The sequence below is a fragment of the Lactuca virosa genome, chromosome 9 (genome assembly GCF_052849685.1).
Source record: "Lactuca virosa cultivar CGN04683 chromosome 9, Lactuca_virosa_CGN04683_v6, whole genome shotgun sequence".
Lineage (NCBI taxonomy): Eukaryota > Viridiplantae > Streptophyta > Magnoliopsida > Asterales > Asteraceae > Lactuca > Lactuca virosa.
In genome coordinates this window covers 25,593,798-25,613,966 of record NC_136434.1, presented here as the reverse complement: position 1 = coordinate 25,613,966, position 20,169 = coordinate 25,593,798, and the positions used below count along the sequence as shown (strand labels likewise).

Sequence of the window (20,169 nt, the reverse complement as noted above, 5' to 3'; positions counted from 1 at the left end):
TAATCTAAACCAAAGTTGTAGTATACGTTAAACAAAGAGATTGCATAAAAAGAACGCCCAAATCTGACTTCGTATGAGGAAGTTATGATTTTTCTAAGATTTGGCATAGCAGTGCACAGCCCGAAACTCGAATTTTAGATCGAGCGGTTTTTGGCCAACGCGACCTAAATGAGAATTGAAGATCTCATTAATAGGAACTCAATGACAAAAAGACAGACGAAAACGGAGTCTGTATGTAGAAGTTATGAATTTTACGCGGACATTTAACAATGTAATCACCTCCTACTGTTAAATTTAAAGATCAGTCGAGAATTAGCCAACGGAGTCAAAAGGAAAGTTGTAGATCTTATTTTTACCTATGCGTGGATATAAAGAACATAAAAAACGGAGCTCGTATATGAAAGTTACGGATTTCAGAAGTCGGAAGTATGCTGTGCGAAAATGGGTGACGTGGCACAATCTTGGCCATTGCTTTCTCCCCAAGTCTTGCCACCAGATGGTGACATGTGGCACCAAGTTCAGCCATATTTCACCCTATAAATAGAACCTCTCCCACCCTCATTTTCTTCACACCTTTCCCATTCTTTCTTCTCTCTACTCTCTCTCTCTCTCTAAACCTCCCAACCCCCCCCCCCCCCCCCTAAGCCCTAGGGAACTCCCCTAGCGCTAGAAGAAAGCCCCAGAGCGCTCAACGGCTCCGAGAAGAAGAGATTTTTGACTCGGAAACGCTGCTCCAGCGAAGCCTGGTTTTTAATAAAAACCTGTTGTAAGTGAGATACGCCTACCATACTTTAAATATAGCTTATATATAAATATAATATCGTTATTATGAACCTATAAATAAGATTTATCAGTGATTCAAAGTCGTTATATTGATTGATCTACTTACGGGAATGATGTCTAGGCTGTGATTTAGTGAGGTGTTTAAAGTGGTATTTCCAAACAGTATACTTCGTATACCAAACGGACCCTACCTCCGATATGATCCTACTTGGTTATTCCTTACTTGATAGATCATGAAAGTAGACTTTGAGTTAATGATGAATATAGACTAATAATTAGTCGCAATGAATATTAGACTAAAATCTAGTGATAATTATATTAGGTTTCGTCGAAAGAAAATAAATTAATATAAGCGAAGCGCTGTCTGAGTTCGGAATCACCACCTTAACAAGTGAGTACATAGTTACTTTCATCTTACACATAAATACGAAGTATTTTATATAAATTACGTGCTATGTGTGCATATTATCTGTTTACTTGATATCTATGTTGGATGAACATTTTTATACAAGTTTTAAATGATTTAAACTGTATATGTATTTTATATCTACAAAAATGTTGGGGTAAAACATGGGTAGATGAAATAGACGATCTGCGATAAAATGATGAGAGGCCTCGATGTTTACGATGATCCAGTAATCTAGCGGAGTATAGATGACAACCACAGACTATTCTAGACAGTCCAGTGAAATGCTAGCAGGCTTGCAACCTATAGGTGTTTGTGAACGATGTGTTCACCGGTGTGCTCCATCCCCCTCATGGTTGCCTTTAGGACATTTATTGCTGAGGAACCCCCTTAGCAGTAGTGTCCATCCCGATGATGATCCTTAGGCTAGGTCCCTTATGATAGGTGTTTAGGGACGTAAAGTGAGGATAACGGGAATGGGTAATCGGGTTATTGTTGGTTGATGAAATTAAATAACTTATTTGTTGTGGGTTGAAAACCCTATGTTCTCACCATGCTCCCAAGTCTGACTCACTCAGTTTCTTGTATTACAGGTAGTGGCACTCGAGCATAGATGTGATGTTTTGGATGAGGGATTACGGATTATAGGCCTGTAGATATGAATAAATGTTGTAAGGCTTATATTGTACTGTTTATGCTTTTGATCTGTATCGAACATGACATCCTGAGGTTTTTAATGAAATACATTTCTCCGGAAATGCTTTGATAAATCTTTATCATATTTTCTTTAGGGAACAAATTCCGCAACACTTTTATTTAAAATATTACTCTGATTTTTAAACAAAGCATAAACAAAATCGGTCTTTTCTGGCCGTGAAAATGGGGATGTCACAATAAATTTCAACATCTATGATGCTATGAGATATCCAACTGATATTTCATCTTTGACTTTTGTGGATGTCATTGAACCATTAACCGAAGAGTGTTTTAATTTGTCTAATCTCGATGTGTTAGCTCTCATTTTAGACAGGAATCTTCACAAGGATGAAGTGGAAAAACTTTCCAAGCAATTCAAAATTGATGAAGAGATTATGGAAGTTGTATCTTGCATGGATCAAAAGAAGATTATGAGGTTTGATATTCCAAAACTGAAATTATCAATGTCTAATGAAAAACTTGTTCCTTCTATTGTACATGCACCGGAATTGGAACTCAAGACTTTACCCGAGCATCTCAAGTATGCGTATCTTGGAGAGAAAGAGACTTTGCCAATGATCATTTCCACGAAGTTAACAACAAAAGAAGAAGAAAAGCTTGTCATCACTTTGAAGGAGTATAAGGAATCTATAGGGTGGACTATAGCCGACATCAAAGGGCTAACTCCTTCACTTTGCATGCACAAGATCATTATGGAAGAAGACTACAAACCTTCACGAGAAGCTCAAAGGCGTTTGAATCCTCCAATGATGGAGGTTGTGAAGAAATAGATTCTGAAATTGTTGAATGCGGGGATGATCTATCCTATATCGGATAGCAAGTGGGTAAGTCCAGTCCAAGTTGTACCAAAGAAGACAGGTATTACCGTTACAAATAATGACCAAGGTGAATTAGTCCCCACGCGTGTGCAAAACGGGTGGAGAGTTTGCATAGATTATAGAAGACTCAATTCCTCAACCCGGAAAGACCATTTCCCACTTCCCTTCATTGATCAAATGTTGGAAAGGTTAGCGGGAAAAACACACTATTGTTTCTTGGATGGGTATTCCGGTTTCCACTAAATACCCGTTGCACCCGAGGATCAAGAAAAAACCATTTTCACAAGTCCCTTCGGAACATTTGCATATAGGCGGATGCATTTTGGACTTTGCAATGCTCCCCCCACTTTTCAAAGGTGCATGGTAAGTATTTTTTCGGAGTACGTTGAGGAAATCATTGAAGTGTTTATGGACGATTTCACTGTTTATGGCAATTCTTTTCACGAATGTTTGGGTAATTTGAAAAAGATTTTGCAAAGATGTACTGAGACCAACCTTGTTTTGAATTATGAAAAGTGTCATTTTATGGTTGAAAAATGTCTCATACTTAGTCAGGTTGTGTCTTCTAAGCGTCTAGAGGTAGACAAAGCAAAAATAGATGTCATTAAATCTTTACCTTACCCTACTTGTGTTCGTGAGGTACGCTCGTTTCTTGGTCATGCAGGTTTTTATAGGATATTCATCAAAGATTTTTCTAAGATATCTCGTCCCATGTGTGAGCTCCTACAAAAAGATGCAAAATTCGAATTTTCCAAGGAATGCAAGCAAGTTTTTGACCAGTTGAAGGAGTTGTTAATCTCAGCACCAATACTTCAATCACCGGATTGGAGTTTACCCTTTGAAATCATGTGTGATGCTAGCAATCATGCGGTTGGTGCAGTGTTGGGGCAAAGAAAAGACCAAGTTTCTCATGTCATTTATTATGCCTCAAAAACACTTGATAGTGCACAAACCAATTACTCGACGACTGAGAAAGAATTGCTATCTATTGTCTTTGCTTTAGAGAAATCCATCAATATTTGTTAGGTTCTAAAGTGATTGTTTATTCTGATCATGCAGCTATTAGGTACCTACTTGCAAAGAAGGATTCGAAGCCTAGACTCATTCGACGGGTATTACTGTTACAAGATTTTGATATTGAAATTAAGGACAAGAGCGGAAAGTCAAATCTTTTGGCTGATCATCTTAGTAGGATTGTCTCTCCCGATGACTCAACTCCCATTCATGATGCATTTCCCTATGAGAATCTATTTTCAGCAAAAGTTACCCCATGGTATGCCGATATTGTGAACTACATCGTCACAAATCAATTTCCACCAGACTTGACTCGATGGAAAAAAGACAAAATCAAGAAATAAGCCAAGAGGTACGTATGGGATGAGCCATATTTGTGGAAATATTGTGTTGATCAAATGATTAGATAATATGTGGAACAACATGAGGTATCTTCTATCTTAACATTTTGTCACTCTTATGCTTGTGGAGGGCATTTTGGTCCTCAAAGAAATGCAAGAAAAGTATTAGAGAGTGGATTTTACTGGCCAAGTATTTTCCATGACTCTTATGTTTTTTGTGCAAGCTGTGATAAGTGTCAAAAGATGGGTTCTTTAAGCTCAAATAATCAAATGCCCCTTAATCCCATTTTAGTTTGTGAAATTTTCGATGTTTGGGGCATTGATTTCATGGGACCTTTCCCATCATCTTTGGGTTTTACTTACATTCTTTTGGTTGTGGATTATGTCTCTAAGTGGGTGGAAGCAAAAGCCACCCGTACTAACGATTCAAAAGTTGTGATATATTTCTTGAAAGCTAACATCTTTTCCAGATTTGGTGTTCCAAAGGCCTTAATCAGTGATCATGGTTCATATTTTTCCAATCGTATGCTTGGAAGTGTCTTGAAAAAGTATGGTGTTACTCATAAAGTCTCCACAGCATACCATCCACAAACAAATGGACAAGCCGAAGTAAGCAATCGAGAAATCAAGGGTATTTTGGAGAAAACTGTCAATACAACAAGGAAAGATTGGGGTACTCGTCTTGATGATGCCTTGTGGGCATACCTCACTGCATTCAAAACTCCAATTGGAATGTCTCCATACCGCATTGGTTTTGGAAAGCCATGTCGATTACCCGTTGAGTTGGAACATAGAGCCTATTGGGTAGTCAAGCAATTCAATATGGATTTAAATGAATCGGGAAAGAAGAGAAACCTTGACATATAAGAGCTTGAGGAGATCCGCAATGAAGCATATGAGAATGAAGTTCTTTACAAAGAAAAGACAAAAACATACCATGACAAGATGAATTCTCGCAAGGTATTTGAAAAAGGTCAAAAGGTATTACTTTACCACTCTCATTTCAAATTAACTCCTGGTAAATTAAGGTCCCGTTGGGTGGGACCATTTGTTGTCACTAATGTTTTTGAGCATGGTGCAATAGAAATCACAAGTGAGAAAACCGGGAAGATCTTTAAGGTGAACGGTCATCCTTTAAAACCTTATTATGAAGGAATTGAAGTAAAAAATGAGGAAGTGGAGGAATTAGTGGATCCAAAGTACCAAGACTGAAAAATAACTGGGGTCCATGTCGAGCCACCGACTTTAAACAAGGGCAGCTACCTGAGAGGCAACTCAGGGGTATTTTGGTCATTTTTGTAAAATCTTTGTATGGACATTTTCTTTCATGTTTTTGTGTTCCAAGGTTCTTATAATAATTAAAGGAGTCTAAAAATAATTTTTATGAAGATTGGAAGTGAGCGGGTGCGAAAATAAGAAAATTTCCGTGTGTTTCTTAGAACATTACACGGGTCATGTAATGCATGCCTTTGCAAAAAACGGCCGTGTAATGGAAATTGATATCAGAAATGTTGGAGTTACACGGCCGTGTAACAATACCCTTGCCATTACATGGGCCGTGTAACAAGGTCTGCACATAAAAAAACAAGTTTTTAAGCAAAAAAAATTGCAGCTTCCTTTCTCATTCCAGTCGCGACTTCTATTTCTCTTGTTTCCTCTCACCGAACACGTCCAAGCACCATACACAACACTCAAATCTTTGATTGTTCCATGGAATTAAACAAGCAATGTATGATTTTTTACCCCCCTTCTTCTTCCTTACACTCAAGCAACTTCAAAACACCATTTTAATGGTGGTTTTCGGATTTTTGGAAGAACCCTAGAAAATGGGGTCAGAAAATTTTGTTTTAATTTCTTCAAATTGCTTGTAGGATAAGCTTGGGGAAGTATTGTGGAAGAGATTACAAGTGATTTCAAGCAACAATTTCGTGTTTCAAGCTCCAAATTGGATATTCTATTTCCAATTCCTTGACTTTGCATTGTTAGTCATAAAAACTTCAATCTTTGTGCTTAAACTGTCAAATTGAGTGTTAATTGTGTGTTAATCCTTTGAAGTGGTTGTACATTGTGCTAAAGAGTCAAATTTTTGTGCTTAAATTTCGTTTCTCTTATGGCTTCATCATCTCGTAGGGGTGGTAAAAAGGGTAATTCTAAGCGTTCTAGAGTCGTTGACTCTAATGTTAGTCAACGTGACCCAAACCCTCCACACCAAAATTCGGGTGAATTGGCATTCTTAGACTCTCAACAAGAAACTAGGTATCATAATTTTCTTGGTCGTAGGCACGCAAGCACAGAAATTCGTGGACATGCCCACTCTCGAGTCCCTCCATATACATGACCAAGTCCGTGTTTTGTTTAGAAATATTGGGTGGGAAGGGTTGTTGTCATTGCATGATGTTGGTTCTGTCCAACCTACTATTGAATTTCTGTCATCTGTTTCCTTCAATCATCGAACTGAGTATCTCTCCTTTCGTGCTTTTAGCCGTAATTATCAGTTGCATAAAAATCAATTATGTGAACTCATTGGTGATCCAATTGCTAACACTTACATCCCATTTCACATATTTAATCTACCATTTCAAAAGGATGCTAAAGCTTGTTAGGGGAGAATTTCAGGATTGAATTATTTTCCAAGCGCTGCCAAAGCATCAAGTATCATTCATCCTGTTCTTAAGGCCACCCATCGCATCCTTGCTTCTGTTGTATTTCCACAAAATGAGATAAGCAAGGCAGGCCAAAAAGAACTAGAGCTTATGTGGGATCCACAATCCTAGTCAACTTCCCGATTTTGGATTATGGATCATCTTCAAATTGTTGAAAATATCCCGCAGCACTAGTGGTAAATTACTTTGTGGGGGTATGATCACAATTATCCTCAAACACCCAGCTCTTGCCATTCGTTTTCCACCCGGTCTTGATGTCATTGAGGGAGAAACTTGACTCACAACAAACATCTTGCAAAGTATGCATTTGTTCCATCTAGATTATGAGACACACGCCGTTTATTGGGCTGTTGATAGCCGTGATTACCTTAGTATTGATAATCAGAATGCCCATCTTCTTAGATCGTCCAATCTTGTGCACAACATTGTTTGGCGCCTTAGTTCCAATTTAGGTGTCCCGATGCCCGAGCCTGATTCTGATTCTGACGAGCCCATTCCTGATGTTGCTGTGCCAGTGCAGCAAGAGCCTATCACGCATCCTCATCATGACATATATATGCAAGAATTTCGTAGGTTGCATGAAGACAATAGGCATTTGCATCGTGACTATTCTGAACTTTATGACAGTGTTTGTGAGATAAATATTGATATGGTGGAGTTTAGAGAAGAGTTATAAACCTTTAGAGACAATCAACAAGCACGCAACCAACATGTGGATTCCCTTGTGACCGACATGCATAGGGTACTCTGTTTAGGTGCTCAACCCACACGACCACCTTATTACCCTCAATATCCACACTACCCTCCACCGTACAATCCACAATTTCCACATCAATATCCTCCGCCATTTCCACCTCAAGATCCTCCTCAATAATCTGTCCCGCTCTCTTCCCAAGCATCGAGGACGATGCATGTTTTTAAGCTTGGGGAGGGGTGTATTAAATTGCATTGCATTATTAAAAAAAACAAGTTGCATATTCAGTCATTATATTGCATTGTATTCAAAAAAAAAATTACAAAACATAAAAATTCAAAAAAAAATTCCTTTTCATTTAGGTTTTTAGGGTCATTTCATGCATTTTTCTATCCTCTTTATTCTCGTCTTTAGAATGCCTTTAACTTTTTGTCATAATACACGGTCAAGTTCAAAGTTTTGTCTGCTTATACCTCGTATACATGTGGTGTCACTAATTTGTGAAACTTTAGAACCATTGAGAACACACTTATTTGCTAATTCACTTAGTGGTGGTGCATTGAGGTATATTATGACAAGCAGCTCCTCTTAAATAATTCGGGTCACAGCAGGTGATAATCAAATATAGGGCGTTTTTTTAAAATACCCGTGAGTACGTCATTGTGTGAATCGGTAACGCATAAGGCGGCGCAAAAGTTCATTTGGTATTCTAGTTTCATTTTTAGTTTTATTTTCTTAATCGTTTGTATATATGCTTGTTTTTATTTTGTTTTGTAGTATTTAGTTTAGATTAATTGACTTTTTGTTGAATTATATATGATCTTCGCTTGGTTCAAAAAGATTGGTTAAAAAAAGAAATTAGGATTTATGTAGCTTTTTCAACATTTGTCTTTTTGCATTTTGAGGTCAAATCAATTTTTCCAAAAGATAGTTGTTAAAGTTGTTTATTATTTTCATTTTAGTTTTCTAGTTGTAAATATTAGAAGTTTATTGTTATTTTAAACTAATTTGTTTCCCAAAGTCAAAACTGCGAAGTCATCAAAATTGCGGATTTCAAAGTCAGCCCTCTACAAATGTTTGCCATTTATAAAAGGGTTCTTCAAAAGTCAATTTATCAAGTTTTGTATTCAAGTTTATATATAAAAAAAAGGGTTTTAATTTATGTTTGTTTTTCATTTCTTTTGTAATAGTTAAGTTGAGTCTTTGTACATATTCATGCTGCTTTTTAGTAAAAAAAATCAAAAAAAAAAAAAGAAGAAGAAGAAGAAGAAAAAGAACTGAACCAGCCTTTACAGATTCATCATGATGATATTTTCACAGGAAATTCATTGTGTTTGATTTTGTTGGCTTGTTTAGCATTGGAAGTTTATTTTGAGGCCAACAATCATGTTATACGGTTCTATTTTGCTTGTTTTATATATTTGTTGTTGTATATATTTCTTTTGCACTCTTGATATGGTCATGGATTTATCTCCTATTATGGATTCCCGAGAGTTGACACGAGTTTTGGAAGAAGATATGAAGATTGTGCAACCGCAAGCTGTTGAAGAGCATGGAGAGAAGACTAAGAAGAATGGGATATGCCTTACCGACGCTTGAGTGCCCTCCACCTTAAATAACGAGTGTAGATTCTTTGATATGAGTGAGTTCACACATCTTGTGAAATGAGTGCATACACGAGTTGAGTGATTCAGTGAGCACGTCCTATAGATTGAGATGCACATGTCTTGTCAGTAAAAGTTACTAGGAGATGCCTTATACTATGGTTCTACGCATTTAAGCCGAGTGATTGGCAAGTCTTTGTGTTCCATGCCTTCTACTGTCCTGATTTGGAATGCAGTACATTCGTATGTGTTAGGGGTATAGGTTGACAACTCTTTAATCATGATTATTTTGTCGGGATAAATAACTTGAGGCATTCTTTTTTTTCTATGTTTGCATTTACATTGGCATTTGCATTCATCTTTTCCAAGGTTGACTCGTGTTTTGTTTTCTTGAGGACAAGAAAAGGTTCAAGATTGGGGAGATTTGTTAGGTGCATAAATTGCACCTTTTCATAGGTTAATTTCATGTTTATTTATAGCATTGCATTGCATTTTAGTGTAACTTTCATGCATTCTTGCATTTGGGGAGATTTGTTGGTTTCGGGTTGACGGGTCACGGGATGGTGGGTTAGCGGGTCAGAAAACATAAACTCTACCCAAACCATATAATATATGGGTTGGCGGGTTGACGGGTTAAAAACCTCAACCCAACCCACCCATATAACCTGTTTACGTATATGGGTTCGCGAGTTCACATGTTAATGGGTCGAACCCATCCCACATAACCCGTTGAATAAATAAGCTACACATTTAAAAATAAAATGAGATTTTTTCAACATAAAGTCATGAAGTTATTAAAGTCATTAAAATCAAGAAAACGGTTTCCAACATAAAGTCATAAAAGTCATTAACATTCAAATAAAATAGAAAAATAAGCAAGTGAGTGAGAGTGGTCGATTTGTTTGTTTTCCGACTTTTCTCCTGTCGGTTGGTGGTGTGTGAGCTGAGTAGCCGATGAGTTGACGACATGTAGGTGAGGGATAGTAGGCGACCAGAAAATCGGCGATGAACGGGTGAAGGGGTGAGGACGTGAGGAGCGGCCGCCGGCTAGTGGTGGTATGGTGGATGCGTTCTTCATTCGTGACTCATGAGTATCTAAAAATTATGACATGTGTGTTTTCTTTTTTGATTATGACTCCGCAAACGCAAACTAGCCACATACGAATACGGAAGGAATACAATGATACAGAATATTACGAATATGAAAGGAAATCAGATTTCATTAATAATTAAATATATCTATTTTTTTAAATGTGAAATATATATACGGGTTGGCGGGTTGACCCGCAAACCCAAACAGGTAGCCCAACCTAACCCATGAAATAAATGGGTTGGCGGGTTAGCGGGTTGGTGGTTTGGCGGGTCAAAAATCTCAACCCAAACCCATTTATTTTCGGGTTGGGTCAGTGTCGGGTTACGGGTTGGGTCGAGAGTTGCCACCCCTAGTTTGCACCCTATTTAAAAACCTTAACACCCCATTTTGGCCTCCCTCATCGCCTCCCTTAGTCCAGAAAACCCTAATTCGAAACCCTAACCCATTGTGAGTGTTCTTGAGCCACTGTTGTGTGTTCTTGGTGATTTTGAAGCTTGAGAAGGAAGAGGGAGCTTGGGGGATCAAGAGGAAACAAATAGATCTAGAGTTTGTGCTCCATTTCCCGTTCATCTGAGGTATAAAGTCTATACCTTGACTATTCATTTACTAGATCTCTTCATGGAGTAGTTTAGGGCTTTAAGGAGCATATTTTGGAACCTTTCATGGATGCAAGCATGTTTTGGGGTATTGACTTTAGATCTGGAACCTTTGAGGGATTCCATGGCATAAAGGTGCCAACTTTATGGCCATGGGAGTCCCATGTAACTTGTGAACCTTATTTTAAGGCCTTTTGAGCTAGATAACCCATGCATGAACGTAAAGTTTGTAACTTTACGTGTTATATCGACCCTAGGAGGCTAGATCTACGTTTTGGATGCATTAAGCCCGAATAAACTCGACTGTATGGATTTAGACTTTGGGGAACTCGACGAGTCGTTCTTAGGACTCGGCGAGTTGGGTCGTGGTTCCCCGACCTTTTCTGTTACGGAGCAAACTTGCTGAGTCTAGAAGATGACTCAGCGAGTTGGACGTGTTTATGGACTTGAAGATCAAAGAACTTGACGAGTCCAAGGATGAACTCGGCGAGTTAATAGCAAATGTACCAACATATATGAAGAGGAACTCAACGAGTTCAAGGATGAACTTGGCGAGTTGCGAGTGAAATGCCCCGACTTGTATGAAGGGGAACTCGACGGGTTCAAATGGAAAGTCCCGATTCTGTCATAAGGAGAAACTCGGCGAGTTAGAGGGTAACTCGACGATTTAGATCGCGAGTTTGAGATTCTATGAATCATGGAACTCGTCGAGTTGACGATCCAACTCGGCGAGTTGAGTCAACTAGAATGTTGACTTGGACCAGAAGGTTGATTTTGACCAGAGTGTTGACATTTGACTTGACCATTGACCAGAGTTGACCCTTAAAGGGGTTATGAGTTTGAAAGAGTAATTAAAAGAGATGTTATGTGTAGGAGTTTGAGGAGAGTTGATCCCAACACCGAGGACAGTTCAACTACTTCATGACATTGCGGGTAGTTACCTTCTAGTAGAAGTGGGTCTAAGGCCACAATGTCGACCCACTAGTAGGAGTTGTTTGTTAGATGATTGTCTTTGTGATAATTGTCTGGTATGCCACTATTTGTTATGTTTTATGTGCTAGTATGGTATGATGCCATGTGATAGTGGTAGTAGGGGGAATAGTCCCCGTATTCGGTCGCAAGGACCAAAGGGGTAGGTCGGGCACCCCGGTATGCCTGACAGTATGTTTATGTTATGTTGTTACGTGGTAGTGGTAATGGTGAAATAGTCCCCGTAACCGGTTGAGATAAACTGGAGGGGTAGGTCGGACACCCCGGTATGTCTGACAGGGGTAGGTTGGGCACCCCGGTATGCCTAGCAGGGGTAGGTTGAGCACCCTGGTATGCTCAGCAGGGTAGGTTGGGCACCCAGATATGTCTGACAGTATGTTTATAGTATGGTATGTGGTATGATGGGGGAAATCACTAAGCTTCGTGCTTACGGTTTATAGTTTTGGTTTCAGGTACCTCTTCTTCAAAGGGGAAGGAGCCGACGTGACTGCAGTGCATCACACACACGATTTTCCGCATATGAGATTTCTGGGATTTGTACTCAGACATTGTTACTATATTATGATAGGTTTTGAGACATATGATCTACGGTTTTTATGAAATGAAATAACTTAATGATGTTTTCTATAATTTGTTTTATGAATCATCATATCAAAAATGAAATTTTTGATCTAGAATTTTGGGATGTTACAAAACCACAAATAATTAAAAAGAAAATAACATAATTAAATAAAATAATAATAATAATAATAATAATAATAATAATAATAATAATAATAATAATAATAAAACAAAAGACAAAATAAAACAATATTGCAAAAATAATAAAAATAAAAAATAAGAAAATCACAAAAAATCATATCAAAATGGATTTGTTTAAGTCAAATAAAAAAGAAGTTTGTATTTAAGGCCAGAAAGCAACATCCTTTTTAAATAACACAATATTTTTCACGGACAATGTAATTATAGAAAGAGATAATGACTTAAAAACATATTATACTTTTTGATTTGTATTATATTTAGTCACTGGGTTTTTTTGTCCATATTTACCCTTCAACTTGTTTAACTGTACATATTTAGTCCTTATGACCGACTAGTTTAGGTAAGCCAGAAAAAGTGACTTAAAAGGGTAATATATATTTTATTTTGTCTACATTTAGTCCTTAATATTTTTTTTCACATTTAGTCCTTAATATTTTTTTTTGTTGCAAAATAAATCCTTGTTGTTTTTATACATATTCAGTACTTATGACTAGTTTTTTTAGATTTTTCTCACAACATCCTACGCAAGACAATCATTAATAAAGTATTCGGGGATGTTCATGCTTATGGCCACCGCTGCCTCAACTGCTTGGTTGCTTAGTTATTGTGGTTTGGCTAAGGTCTTGTGTTCTGAACGTCAAAACTTCTTCAAACGATCACAGATTTTAACGATCTTTATATCCACACGTTTGAATTTGAGTCTACTACAACAACTTTCATTTAGATTACTTTCGTTAAAAGATAATACATTTTTATTTACGATTTTTCTATCCATGCGTTATTTATTAATGTATGTATAAACGTTTTTTTTTATAAAATCATAATTAAAAATATATTGTTTTTAAAGGGAATAATCTAAATGAAAATTGTAGCAGACTCAAATATGAACATGTGGATACAAAATTCGTTAAAAAATCTGTGATCATATGAAGAAGTTACTGTAACATTTGAGATTTGGTATGTTTCCCTTTTAACCCCTTTATACAAAATTTCTATCCTTTTAGTCCCTAGCTAGTACACAGTGCGTACTTTATGAGTACGCTTAGCGTACTAGCTCATTTTAGGAACACAGGTTACCACACGTACGCGAGGTGGACGTGGGAGTACACGTGGCATACGTAATGCAGGGGTAAACCCTAATTTTTAGGGTTTGTGCCCTATTTATGCAACTTATAACTCCCATGAACCTTCTATGGATCAGACTCCATCACTCTATACCCTAAGATCGAATCCCTAGCCTCCCATAATGTGTTCTTGAGATTTTGAAGTAATTTTGGTATTGTTTTGTGTGCATTGAAGAATGTGGTGCTTGGTGACCAAGCTTTAGTTGGACTTGAGGTTGTAGTTCCAGAATCTTCATCAATTTTGCTAGCTCCAGAAGGTATAAAGTTCTTATCTTGGAACCTCCTTATGTTAGATTGAGATTAGGGCTTGTTTTTGAGCTTATATTGGTCTGTTGGGTTCTCTTTGGGAGTTTGAGACACTTCATGAGCTAGGATGCTAGATCTTAACCCCTCTAATGTTCATTGTGTAAAAAGGTGCTACCTTGATGAATCATATGGGTCCATGCATGAGTTAGAGTCCTCATTATGGGTCTTAATGGATAAAATCGGGTTTTAGGGTCCCATTAAGACATGCAAGATGATAAAGTTGCCAAATTTATGCCTTAATACCTTGAAATGGGGTGGATATGAGGTTTGGACGTTAAGAGCTTAAGTGGTTAAGACCAAAATCGGTCTATGGGGCTATGGCCGGTACGTGGGGCGTAATCCCTAGTACGCCACACGTACTGGGTCAGCTACCCTTTTTCGAGTCAACACTCGTACGTCGTGCGTATGAGGAGTACGTCGAGCGTACTCGATGAAGTGGGCTTCCGACGTATGGGCCTTGGTGGGCCATTTGACTTCTGACTTTGGGCCATGGTTAGGCTATGAGCTTTCTTGGAATTAGTTCCATGATGATTTTGGGCCTAATTAGGAAGTTGAGCCATATTAGGCCTTAGGATGCCATTTAGGAATTTGGGCCTTTTGAATAAATGGTTGGGCCTTGGTTTTGGGCCAAGTAAGAAAAGGGTAAAATGGTCTTTTACCCTAGATGTTGGACAAGTAATTTAGATTCTTGATTTTGGGTTGAGATCCAGTTATTAATTGGATATTGATGATGATGATAGCGCGAAGATTTTCAGGATCAGCATACCGAGATTTCATCTGAGAGATTCAGCAGTTTGAGATGAGTTTTCTCACTGTGTTTAGCGGGTCGAAGGCACCGATGTCAGGCCAATGGTTTATTATGATTAGGATGCTAGTTGTCTTTGTGACTCTACATGTATGTTTTATGACATGTTTACCGGGCAGGACCTGATGATTATATTGTATGTTATTTATCTTTGTGATTTTTGCATGTGTTTGTATGTATATCAAAGGGGGGGGGGGGGGGTTGTCGGGCGGGACCCACTATTTGTTTGATATGTATGATATGTGGTATTTTGTGGAACTCACTAAGCTTTGTGCTTACAGTTTTCAGTTTATATTTCAGGTACTTCTGGTTCGAAGGGGCAGAGCCCGGGATGATTGCAGTGCGTACACCATATTATTCCGCATTTTATATTACTCTAATGTACTGGGATGTTTATTGATACATATTGATTTACTATGGTTTTCATGATGTTGTTTTGGATAATGGTTTTATTAATTTAAAAATCAAAATTTTTAGTTTTATTTTTGTGGCGTTACAGTTACGACGTTCAGAACACAAAACCTAAGCCAAACCACAAGAACTAAGCAACCAAGCAGTCGGTGTCGCGGTAACCATAAGCATGAACATCCACGGATACCTTATTAATGATTGTCTAGCGTAAGATGTGAGAAAAACTTAAAAAACTAGTCATAAGTATTGAATGTGTACAAAAACAACAATGATTTATTTTGCAACAAAAAAAATAAGGTTAAATGTGCAATAAAAAATATTAAGGACTAAATGTGTACAAAATAAAAATATATTACATTTTTAAGTCATTTTTTCGGGATTATCTAAAGTAGTCGGTTATAAGACTAAACGTATACAGTTAAATAAGTTGAAATGGTAAATGTGGAAAAAAAAATCAATGATTAAATATATACAAATCAAAAAATATATTATGCTTTTTAACAGTGCCGACTCAACCAATTTGGAGGCTCTAAGCGAACCAAAAAGTTGGGGCCTTTTGACATGATTATTACTTATTTGAAGATATGGGTTAGCCAATTAGGAATTTAGGATTATACTTGTTGCCTTGAGATTTGATAATAGAACTTTAGAAGATAATGGAAAGCTCCAATCTGGAAAACTGAAGTCTAAAAACTTAAATTCTAAAATTCGTTCAAACCTGATTCATATATTCTGTAATCTGTTAAGAGTAGAATAAAAAATCAGATAACTAAAAAAATAGAAACCGAAAAACATTAGCCCTCAGCATTAACTATTATTCTATTAACCCTAATTAGATAATCAGTTTTGATATCTCGGATTATAAGTATGTCTGATTCCAGTAACAATTTCAACAACACTGTGTGACAGTGACACACCCTAATTAGATAATCAGATTCTAAGATTCAGATGACTATTAATGAAAAAATAAAACTAAAACGTGAAAACATTGCACATACCATTTTCAGTGACAACCTTGAATTATTCATCAGAATTGTTTGAACAGTGGAGTAGAGAAGCCAAGAATGGAACAGTGGAGTGGAGAAGCCAAGAACAGAAGGTGATGTGTGTATCTCAGCGGTTTTGAATCATTAAATCAGAGTCCGATTTTTGAGCCGCCCCTAAGAAGAAGAAGAAGAGAAGTGTGATCGTCACTTGTAGAAGAAGAATCGATGAATCAAATGTTTGAGGGTTGTGCACAACAAGTCAGCGATTCAACTAATATGGATTGTATTGGACATTGGACTGTATTGGATATTTGGATTAAATGGGGCCTTCTAAAAGTGGGGGCCCTAAGCCCTAGCTTTGTTTATCTCCACAAAGAGCCGGCACTGCTTTTTAAGTATATTACCCTTATAAAAAACTCCTTAATTTTATTGTAATGAGATTATAAAAGTACGTTCACGGTTACGGTGGTTAATTATCATCCCGCCACCCATCTTATCATCTCTTCTAGCTTTGCACAATTTCTTCTTGATTCTCTCTTTGTCTCTCATGGAGTCTCTCTCCATAGGTCTCCCAGCTTCCCGACCGTCTCCAAAGAACCCTAAATTCCACAAAATCAAAACATCCAATCCCATTTTCCTTTTCACTAGTTGCCATTTAACCCCCAATTCCATCCGATTCCTTTCTCATTTCACCAAGAAAAAACCCAAATCAACCAACACTACCCTCAAATCCCAAGCTCTGGCTTTCCTTTTTGTGGGATTTCCATTTCCACTTTCTTCATTTGCCTCTGAAGAAATACCCATTGACCAATCGTCTAGCAAAATCAACCTAGAGTCGATTTTGGTTTCAATTGATGATTTTTTCAACAGATATCCATTTTTTGTTGCTGGGGTTGTTTTCATTTGGCTGTTTGTCATCCCTGCGACTCAAGAATACTTGCGAAAGTACAAGGACATATCTGCTCTTGATGCTTTCAAAAAGCTTAAGGATGACCCAAATGCCCAGCTGTTAGATATCAGGGATAACAAGACTCTGAGGGTTCTGGGCTCGCCCAATTTGAAGATTTTTAGTAAGAATGCTGTTCAGGTCGAATTTCGTGATGGGGATGACGAGGGTTTTGCAAAGAAAGTGAAAGAGAATTTCGAGGATCCTGCAAATACCACCATTTGCATTCTTGACAAGTGAGTTTTTGCATACAAACAGACATTTAAAATCATAGAGTTATTTGGATTGTAGACTATAGCACCACCACTTTACCTTTCTTCACAAACTGCTTGGCACTTACTAATCCCAATCTTTGTGTTTGTATGTTAAAATTAATAAACAAATGGCCAAGTTAAATCCTTTGTTATTTGGTCTAAATGTGCAATTCAATCGGAAGGACACTCATTGGAACCTAATCTAAATGCATAAGTAGCACTAAATATCTTTCTAATGATTAGGGTCTTGGCACATATACTTATGTTGTATATGAATCCTAATTCAAATCGAAATTGGTCTTCCTACATGGATAGAGAATAAGAAGTTTGATCCCCTCCTTATTAAGTGTTTGTATATATTGTTTCATTTCACTAGAAAATGACTCTGTTGCCCTTGTGTCTTTTATCTTTCCTTTAGCTGAGAAGTTTGATCTGTATATGATTCCGTTGTTTTGTTTGTAAGGTAGTTTTGATGGTAACTCCATGAAGGTAGCCGAGTTATTGTTCAACAATGGATTCAAAGAGGCTTATGCTATCCGAGGTGGAGTTAGAGGCAACAACGGGTGGCTGGTATCATTCACTTTTTCCTTGATAATTCATATTTCAGTGATCAGTTTTTTAGGGCAACTTGTTTAATTTCTCCATACTTTAACTAATAACTACTACTAATTGTAACCCATTATAATTTGTTATGCACTTTCTTTGGCTAACAGGAAATACAAGAAACACTTCTCCCACCATCTGTTCACATCTACCTCAAAACAAATGTCAATAAGTCAAAACAAGTAAACAACAATGGAGCAATTGAAGAAGAAAGTGAAGTCAAGAGCCAAATAGATTCTGTAGCTGAAAGCAAACAAACCAACAATGGTTCTGTCAATAATAATACATCCATGGGACCCATGTCGAGATCATTGTCTCCATACTCCATGGTAAAAAAAAATTCTCATCATACATTTTTCATCAGCAAAATGATGGGAAATCAAGCAAACTAATTATTTTGCATAATTTTGAATGCAGTATCCTGATATGAAGCCACCTTCCTCTCCAACTCCATCCAAGCCTCAATAATAAGGATGCGACTCATTTTGTACTCACTGAGTCAACTCGATATGTTCCTTTTTTTAATAGACCATGTTATTCAACACTTTTGCGTATTCTAGTTTCATTATGTTTGTTTGGTCCGATTAGGAGTGTAAAATCTTTCGATCTGGAATGAAAGGAAATGAGTTTAATTGTTTCCATGAGTTTTACAATGTGATATTGTTTGTTTCATGTACTAGAAAGGTTAATAAGTGGGGCTTGGAGTGTTCCCATTCAGATGCAGAAACAGATTATCGAAACATACCTTTCTCAGTTTCCTTCTCCAGGAACCTTCAACATCCACTTTAATGGTGAAGTTCTGCAATAATATGAACAAAGCAGATTAGAAGATATGGCTAGATCTACAGAGCACACAAACAGATTCGATGTATTTTAGAAACTTGAATGCCATTAACGGTATGACCATATCTTTTTAGAACCATGAATGCAAATATCTGTATTTATATAGATTATGGACGATACGACCATATCTTTTTTTACAAATTCTTATTTAGTTTCTATTCTTTTTCTGCGATAGATTTAAGATCTTGTGTGATTATAACCACGATTTACTCGGATCCTTGATTCCTTTCCTTATAAGCAAAAATGGAAATGATCTTGGAGAAACAATTATTCCAAATATAAAAATATAGTTAGCTACCTAGGATCGTTATCGTTATAATAACTAGTTAAGAAAGATAAATTGTTTCTTTGATCTCCTCACGCACCCTAGTAACATATATAGTTGTCTGTTCTGTCGCTTGTTGTTTGATTTGATCTCCATGGAGCCATGCGCAGACATGGTAATTAAACCCATCCCATCTGGTTATGGTTAATTAATTACTGTATATAGTTTAGCAATCACCATACGAATTAGATGAAGGATGGTTTTAATGAATTTCGGTTTTTGTTTTGAAGGAGTGTTGCCTGAAAGTCCACTCCAAGTGTGAGTCGTGTATGATGAAGACGATTGAGGTGTTACGATCTATCAGTGGTAAGGTTTTTATGTTAGCAGCCAAAAATTATTTATTATATTAAATTAATTAGGTTTTGACTTTTGATTATGATTTAACAATGGAGATGGTAATGGTAGGAGTGTATTCGGTGATCTGGGATGCTGAAAAAAATATTTTCAAAATATCTGGAGAGGTGGATCCAAACATACTTCTCAAGGCAGTGATGCGTACAGGTGAACATGCGGAGCTCCTCAATGTAAAACTCAATCACCCGCAACTAAGACACACAAACTATAACTATAATTATAATAATCATAGTTTTGGTTATGGTTATCATATTCCCTCATCCTCCTCCTACAGGAGGAGGGATATAAGGCCACTGCCTGAGCATGAGTTCTACCCAGTTACTAGTAGTGCTTACAGGAGGCCACCTGGGATTCAGTATCTGCCTTCTAATTATGACACCACCAGCTATGGCTATGGCTATGGCTATGGCTATGGCCATGGAAATCCCCTGCCACCCGCAACCTATGTGCCATCATATCCATATCAAGAGTATGATCCAAATGTTAATTATGAGGGGGTCAACTTTTGCACCATCATGTGACTACTTGTCATTGGAGACTTGGACTCAACTTTTCAACATTAATCTATTTCTTGTTTCTTTGATAATTGTTTTTAGGTTTCTCAAAAACGTTTGATGATAGTTTAGCCTAAGTACGTTTCATATTTAGGTCATGTGAGTATGCAGTTTGCATCCACTGTGATTTGTTTTTGTTTCTTTAGACAGGAAAGACATAGTATGCGATAATATGCA

The 20,169-nt window shown here is 37.3% G+C and overlaps 1 protein-coding gene across 1 annotated transcript; it reads left to right on the top strand.

The window, feature by feature from the left end:
• Positions 1–16,568: 16,568 nt before the first annotated feature.
• LOC145141010 (Rhodanese/Cell cycle control phosphatase superfamily protein) lies at positions 16,569–18,555 on the top strand. Its single transcript, XM_079074374.1, has 4 exons — positions 16,569–17,295; positions 17,781–17,883; positions 18,027–18,245; positions 18,334–18,555. The coding sequence occupies exons 1-4, from the start codon at positions 16,661–16,663 to the stop codon at positions 18,382–18,384; spliced, it is 1,008 nt and encodes a 335-aa protein (XP_078930500.1). The 5' UTR covers positions 16,569–16,660; the 3' UTR covers positions 18,385–18,555.
• The last annotated feature ends 1,614 nt before the right edge of the window (positions 18,556–20,169 follow it).